The following is an 8,146-nucleotide window of genomic DNA, read 5'->3' on the forward strand; positions in this document are numbered from 1 at the left end:
TTCACATCCTAAATGGGCATGTCAGCAGCACCACCAATGGGAGTGTTAGGGGAGGAGAGACACTAGAGGGAAAGAAGGGAGTTTTGGTACAAGGAGAGATGAAGGAAAGGGATGAGAACAGAGAGACTCAGCGGATTTCTCTGAATGACTCACTCATTCACTATCTGTTAACTGAGTGCCAACTAAATACCTGGCACAGATCAATGAACAAATAGACAAAAATTCCTGCCTAAATGGAGCTTACTTTACACTGAGGAAATACAGACAATAATATGAAGAACAGAAATAAGTGAATTAAATAGTAAGTTAGAAAGTTTCAAATATGGGGGGAGGGGGAACACATTAAGGGGATCAACTTCATATAGAATGGTCAGAGTGGGTCTCACTGAGAAAGTGAGAAGCCTGGAAGAAAGGAAGGAGGGAGTCACTTGTGGCTATATAGGGAAGTATGTTCTGGAAAGAGGGATTGACCAGCACAGAGGCTCTAGGTAAGAGCTGTCCTAGAGAGTCTGAGGAACAGTGAGGAGGTAAGTGCTGTGGGAGCAGTGGGTGAGGCAGATTAATAGCAAAAGATGAGATCAAAGAGAACCAAATCATGTCAAGCATTCTAGTCTTTGTCTCTGAAAGGTTTTGCAGAGAAAGTGACATGATTTTATGAATTAAGCTTTCATAAACACAAGCCAACATTTCTGAAGTCTTCATAATGATCATGAATTTGCCTGTTTAACAATATAAATATAAACTGATCACCATGCTATTGTGTTGATCATAAATGAGAGGAGAAAAGTGGAAGCAAGGAGACCAGCTGAGAGCTGCTGCACTCATACAGCAGAGAGATGTTGGTAGCTTGAAACAGGTGGAACCTGCAGTGACAGGGGTTGGGCTCAAATTTAGTGTGAGGATGGAGCAAGAGGATTTTCTGGTGGATTGGATAGGGTATCTGATACAAAGAGTGGTCAGGACTATGTCCAAGGTCTTAGCCACTCAGGGTGTGGTTGATAGACACAGGAGTGGATTGAAAAAGACTGGAAATTGTAAGACCAACTAGGAGATCCTTGCATAGGTAAATATGAGATGATGAGGGTGAACAAGTCTGGGGATGTAGAGAAACAGATGGATTTTAAAGGTAATAAAGCTGACAGAGCAAAAGAAGGCAAGTTTTGGGACAATATTTTGTGTCAGTATTCCCAAATATCCATTCTCCCTTTCTTTAATGGTATAGAATATTTGGCTAGAAACATGGGTGCCCTGCCAAAGGTTACATTTTCCAGGTTCTGTTGTGGCTAAGTGTGCACATGGCAAAGTTTTGGTCAACTAGATGTGAGTGGAAGTGATATTTACGGCTTCTGAATGATGCCCTTTACAAAGGTGTTTCTCCTTCTTGCTGACTCCTGTTAGTATCTGCAGTGGAGGTGAGAGCAGTCATCTGAGACCATGAAGCATAAAATGCACAGTGAGGATGACAAAGCAATAAAATCAAACCCCATGCCAACTTGTGACTATCTATCCTGACTTGTTTATAGGAGAGACATTCATCCCTTCTTGTTCAATTCTCAGTATTTGTGGTTCAGTTTGTTAGAACTGCCTGAATTTTAGTCTAATACAAGTTCGTTTAGTTGTTCCAAGAACAAAGGCCCAACACCAAATGCTTACCAATCCCATGAAACTAGGATAGTTTAACAGGGAAGGATTTAATTCCAACATGCTTCTGCTCAATTTTTCCTAAAATATCTGAATCGTATTTGAGCTTCAATGTCCCGAGTCACTCACTGCACAAGAGGTTCAGGTCTAGAGTAAATTGCTGCATATGCACCTTATGTTTACTTACTAACCTATTGTTTCTCAGTTAATCAGGGACCAATTATATACCATATTTGAAGTGGAGATTGCAGGGACACATACTATGTTATGTGCCTTGGGGGCAGAAAATGGTATCACTAATAAACTTCTAATTCCTCACAAAACATCACCATCTCTTGAATGATGGGTGAGCCAAGTCTGTGTTGACAGATTCCCCTCACCCAAATGAGGCAATATCAAGTTCTAAGCTGCCATGGAACAAAAATACATAGTTCATTCAAAGAAAAGTTCTGCTGTGTGGGAGTCTAACAAACCACCACTGAATGCAGAAGGGATTCAGCTGAAACCTGTCACCTCAGATGTGCAGCCAAAGCTGCTTTGCTGGCCTCTAAGTCAGATGTGCAGCCAAAGCTGCTTTGCTGGCCTCTAAGTCTGCACACATTCCCTGATCAAAATGCATCTATTCCATGTAGAAGGGCTGTCATCTGCTGTGCTAAGAAGTATCTGAGGATCCACTGCATGAAATGTGCTGGTTCACAATCACATGATTTGACCCTTACCCTTTTCATTCATTATTTTCCTGAACATCAAACTCAAGAGATTAAAAAATAATAATAAAAGGCAGAGAAGCAGGTGATAGGTCAGTGATGGTATGGGGGTCAAAGTGGAGGCTGGTCACTCTGGGAAATACATGATCCTCTGGAAAAATGACTGAAAGTCTGAAAAATTGGGGCAAATTAGGTGCATTTCCTCCAAAATGGGCCACATGTGGGCATTATCTAGGCAATGAGCACTGGGCTGTGAGGTAGTGACGTTGACGCTAATGAGGTTGAGAGGAAAAGGGCCACAACTTGATGGAGATAAAGAGCAAATATTTACTGAGTGCCTCAAGTCAGGCAGAGAGAACATCATGTGACAAGTCAGTCTCTGGCCTCAACATGCTCAGGATCTGGTGGAAGAGAAACCAGAAACCAGTCAGCCATGATAGTATTGTGCTCCAAAGGAAACAGAGTGATAAGACAAATGCTAGGGACTCAAATCTAGCTTGAGCAGTGGGAAATAGGATAGCCCTTCCTAAAAGAAGATATAAGTGAGGCTAGGGTTATAGCTCAGTGCTACACACACACTCACTAAGCATGTGTGAGGCCCTGTGTTCAATGTCCAGCACTGAAAAAAAAAAAGAAAGAAAAAAGAAGAGGTAAGTTGAGGCCAGAAGCATTTTGATGACATCTGCCTATGAAGAGACACTTATAAAATAGGGTTGTCAGTTGCCTACTTAAGTATGCAAAACATGGCTGATGTCAAGAATCTACTCTGTTGTCTACATGGACAACAAAGCTTGCATTTTACAAAAAGTGAGATGTTAGTTTGAAAAAAATAGGAATTAGAAGTAGACTTAGGATGAATTTGCATCATTTAGAAACTCTGGCCCCTTGGAGGGAACTTGGAATCATCTAGTACCAATTTTGTCATCAATAGAACTATACATGAATCAGCCAGAGCAGATGTGAACTGCCAAAATGATGGACTGAAATTTCAGAGGTGTTCTGCCTCTGCCCACTTCTACAATCAAAGAAGGTCTCTGTAGAGTCCTTTGAGTCTCTAGACTGTCTTTTCTTCTGAAAATGATAATGTTGGATGAAAACAATGGCTTCCAATTCCCCCACCTTATTTTTCACTTTAGTCCACAGTAAAAATAGACATTCTACATGGTGATCTGATAAAATACCTGTTTTATTAACTTTAATGCATTCACTCTTTTTCTATTTTATTCTGATCCATTTCTTATTAAAAATGAATTGCTGGTGGTCCTACTAAGCTAACATTCTGTCCCATAGTTTGTGACCCTGTAGTTGAAGCAATTCCAAACTAATCATACCTAAGGACCCTTCTAACCTCAATTCTGGGAATCATTTGCACAAATACCTAATATTTAATACATTACACTTTTAAAAGTGATTTCACAGGGGTTATTGCCTAGGATCCTCATGGCAAGGGCATAACAGAAGCAGAGGAGCTTATGAGATTCATCACAGACCACACAGCCAGGACACAACAGAGCAGGTTCCAGAACCCAGTGATTACACATGGCAGTAGCAATGCTTGCCCCGGTTAGTAGCTCATCTTTTCTCAGAGAATTCCACCTCATGACGACCCTCTTTCCCTTGAGCTTCAACTTAAATGCCTGTACTAATCTGTCAATGAAAGATGCAACTCAGCTAAACATTCCAAGAATTTAATGTTAACTACCAGATCCTTTAGGAACTACACTGTCATAGGTGCATGAAACTCAGTCCTTGCCCTGGAATAGTTCATATTCTAGGGGAGAAATATCTACCCACACAACTGCCCACTAACCACAGCACCAAAGATCCTTCAGAAGCTTCCCTTCTCTTTTGTTTCCTCAGCTCTATTTGACCTCAGCATGCAGGAAGCCTCAAATCTTTCTTGGAGATTGTGAGCACTGGAGGTGGTCAGGACAATCAGAGGAAAGCATTCTGGTGGGAAGAAAAGGGTATCTCTGCCTGGGCTGCTTTCCTTTATTTCCAGAAACCAGTGAAAGGAGGTGCTCACAAGTTTTCAGTAGAACCCTAGATACCCTCTTCACCCCAGAGCTGCATCAACAACTAACTTCAGGGATCTATAAAAACATGATTTAACATCACACAAAGATCAGGTCCCATACACTTATGGATCACATTCCAATTATATTACTTAGACAGGAAATAATTGACATCAGGGACAAGTATGTTTTTAGGGGCCCAAAACCTAGAGTTTAAAAAGTCATTCAAGCTCTTCCTTTATTTTCTCAACTATCCACAAGGCAATAAGTGCTGGTTGGTAAGATGTCCGTACTTCTAAGGCAATTGTTGTCATAATGGTTGGATCCTAGAGTAGAAACTTATTGTTCTGCTCTCCAGAATCCACCCTTTCTCTCTCTGACTAAAATAATCAATTTACTGTAGGGAAACTACAGCCCCTTTAATCTAAGCTAATTGGTGTAGGTGGTCCTACCCTGTCTTCAACTCTTGGAATGGGCTCCAACTGGTTTAAGTTGCTGATGACTGGTTTGGGAATGGGAAGAGAATCCAATCGGATCTATAAGAGCTTCATTTCTGAGGCTTCAGAGAAAGTTTTTTTTTTGTTTTTTGTTTTTTTTCTTTCACAGGAGCTTCCATGGGTGGTGCTGTGGGAGAATGGTAGACAGGGCACTGTGGTAGTATTGAGGAGGAAACTCCATTGCATGTAGCCCGACAATGAAGCTGACATTGCAGAGGTAGGACAGTGAGCCAGAGAGAAACTACATCTTCAGGAATGCGTCTCAAACCTTGCCTGCACCCTCAGCCCTTCCTCTAGACTTTCTTTTCTTAGTTAAAGGAGATTTTCGTTTGCTTAAGTAAATTTGCATTTTCTAACACGTACTACCAAAGTAATTAAACAGATACAAACACCTTAAATACTTTGGGAAATAGTATGTAAGGGCTCTTTGTGGGAGAGCAGGAGGTCAGTGTGAGAGGTAGAGGTTGAGAGAAATATTTTTTTTCTTAGCTTGTTCTAATAATTCTTCAAGAAACAATCACAAAACTTAGCATTATATAGTTATTTCTATTTCTCAAAAACAACTTTAGTGCACAGATTACCTCACTTAAGTCACAATCCTGAGTCAAAGCAATTATTAACATTTTTATTTTGTAGTAATTATTTATTGGACACTTCATATAGTTTAAAATATGACTTCAAATTCAGTAATTCATTTAATTGTCACAATAACCAAGTGAAGTAAGAGTGGTGAGTATGCCATGATCATTTCAGACTAGAGAAAACTGAGTCTTCAAAAAGCTGATGAATTGTCCAGGCTAAGTGGGGAGGTAGAGGAAAGGCCTCAAATCTACCTCTCAACTTGATCCTCTGAACCAAAGATACTGACTCTATCTCCAGACACAAACGAGTGTGCTCTGAGGTTAATGCACTGGCATTAGCAGTAGGATGAACTTGATCAAAGAATTAAAGACCTGGATTCCAGTGGCAGAGCCAGAACTGACTAGGTGGTGACCTTGGGCATGTTCCCTTTGTCCCATTTTCTGTTAAAGAAGAGGTTTGAACTGGGATCTCAGATGCTTCTTAAACTCTAAAAGTTTTATAATTCTAGACCTGCCTGTCCCCACTCTCAAATTAATATTTTCCCCAGAATAATAATCATAACCTTAGCTGACTTTTATTCTCTTCTAGGTGCCAGGTACTGTGCTAAGAACACTGCCTGTTTTCTCCTTAAGCCTTATAACATTTCTAAGTCAATTATATCTCTTCCACAGATAAGGAAACCGGTTCACAGAGGTTAAATGAACTGTTCAAGATCAACAGGATTAGAAAACATCAGGGAGCCTCCTGACCCCAAGTCACACTGACCATGAAGATCTTAACTGGATCTATATTGTTTTTGCTGAAGATATTATCCCTGCATTATCCATCACCTTTTTCCTTGCAGAAGGGGGAAGGAGGGAAACGAAAAAAACAAACCGATACCTCAAGCTACTGCAGGGCAAAAAGAAAACCACTGGAAGGGCGCTTGTAGGATCCTTTCCAGGCCGAGGGGGCGGGGCGCCCTTTTCCTCCAGCCACAGGATCGCACGGTCGTCCTACCCTTCCAGACCCAGACCGTTACCTTGTTGAGATGCGGGTTCCTGGTGACATCGTATCCGCGCTTCTTCAGGGGCACAGGGCGCGCCGGGCCGGGTTTGGAGTGGCAGCCTCGGGCGGGTGTGGAAAGTGTCCAGCGCGGGAGGGCGCCGAAGGCCCTGCCGGGCAGGAGAGCCAGCCGCGCGCCGGTGCCCAGCGCGGCGCCCATTGTCCTTGCGCGGACCTGGCACCAGGAAGAGACCAAGGTCAGGGGTGCTTTCTAGCCAGTCAGTTCCCACACGTCAGCAGAGCAACCGGCCTGAGCCGGGCACGCTCCTCTGGGAGCATGAAGGGGATCTCTAAAGGTTAAAAGCGCCAACCCTCACCCTCCTCAGCAGCCACTCGCTCTGCTCTGTGCTTGCTTGCGGTGTGCCAGGCCTAGCCAAAGGCAAAGCGAAAGCAAGCAAAGCAAGCAGATCCCTTGCGGGTGACAGCCCGCGCCATCCCCGCCCCCGCCCCAGGGAAGCAGAGGCGACTGTGCAGCGAGGGGTCCCTGTACGCTCAAACCTGCGGGATGATCTGCCTCTGTCTCCCTTCTCGGGCTCACCTGCGCTGCTAGTGAAGCCAGTGTCTATCGGGCCCTACTGCGGGGCAGGCGGGGCGAGGCGCTGCGGTCCGTTGTTCCTCTCCCACCAATGGCTGGACCGAGCGGTCGCGGGGCTGGTGCGTTCAGGAAAGAGCCTTCCCGAAAACCTTCCTTCACAGTGTCAGGCTTCCCCTGAGAGCGTGCGTGGAGCTCCTCATAACCGTGTGCACTTGCCTCCCTAGTAACAAGACTGAAGCTCAGTGTGGCCTCTTACTGAGACTCTCCATCCTGACAAGACTGAACGCACAGATAGGTTAGCATCCAGGGATCAACGTACGCGCTTCCCTCCCACCATTTGGAGAAGGCCCTGGCTTTAGGATTCCGAGTAGAAACCCTCAGGTGTCATACAGTGCTCAGTGTTGCCTTGTGCTATCCAATGCAATAGCCACAGCCCCATGAGGGTGTATAAATTTAAATAAATGAGATAAAATAGAATAAAATTTAAAATCCAGTTTCTCAATCACAATGGCCACATTTCTAGTGTTCAAGAGCCCCTTGATTGTACCAAGAGAACATTTCCATCTTTGGACATCACTTGTACAGGATGGACTCAGGGACCACATGAAGCCTGTCATGGATTGTTGGGGTCAGACCCAAACCTTAATGCCCATCTAGACCTGCTTTTATATTTTCTCCACACAGTAGTGGGGAGATTCCTTTTTAAGGAAATACTTCATAGCATTTAGAATAACATGCAAATCTTTTGGCGGCCTACTGGTTATCCTGTAGCCGCACTCCTGCCAACTTCAAGCTCAGCCCACTCTACTCTTCCTCTCATTGAGCTCTATTTTCCCTTGCTCCTCCCTGATTCTCCTCCCTATTCAGTTCACTCTACCTCAGGGCTTTTGCCGTTGCTATTATTGCCTTTAGATGAAATGCTCATACTATAGTCTTCCAGACAATTGCTCGTTCCCATCCCTTAGGTCTCCACCGATTTGTCAAACTGAATACATTTCCCCTACTCCAAGGTTGACTTCCACCGGGGGATAAATAGTGAAGAGGTTTTTCTCTTCACGGAACTTAACAGTTTGTGAACAAATAGTTTTTCTGATGCTTATTGTCGGTCCCCCCAGAATATAAACT

General features: G+C 43.6%; 1 protein-coding gene across 2 annotated transcripts in view; it reads right to left on the reverse strand.

Annotated features, from left to right (window-relative positions):
* Positions 1–7,262, reverse strand: part of ME3 (malic enzyme 3) — a 218,517-nt gene extending 211,255 nt beyond the window's left edge. The window contains exons 1-2 of one of the 2 annotated variants that reach the window (XM_079105588.1): positions 7,025–7,262; positions 6,464–6,661 (exon numbers count right to left, since the gene is read on the reverse strand). In XM_079105588.1, coding sequence (XP_078961714.1) covers positions 6,464–6,646 — 183 coding nt within the window. In that variant the 5' untranslated portion in view covers positions 6,647–6,661; positions 7,025–7,262. Of the gene's footprint in view, positions 1–6,463; positions 6,662–6,803; positions 6,912–7,024 lie in introns of those variants that run through there. The other variant, XM_079105589.1, reaches the window with a different exon arrangement.
* Positions 7,263–8,146: the final 884 nt, after the last annotated feature.

Source organism: Sciurus vulgaris (genome assembly GCF_902686455.1).
Source record: "Sciurus vulgaris genome assembly, chromosome: 11".
NCBI classification, from domain to species: domain Eukaryota; kingdom Metazoa; phylum Chordata; class Mammalia; order Rodentia; family Sciuridae; genus Sciurus; species Sciurus vulgaris.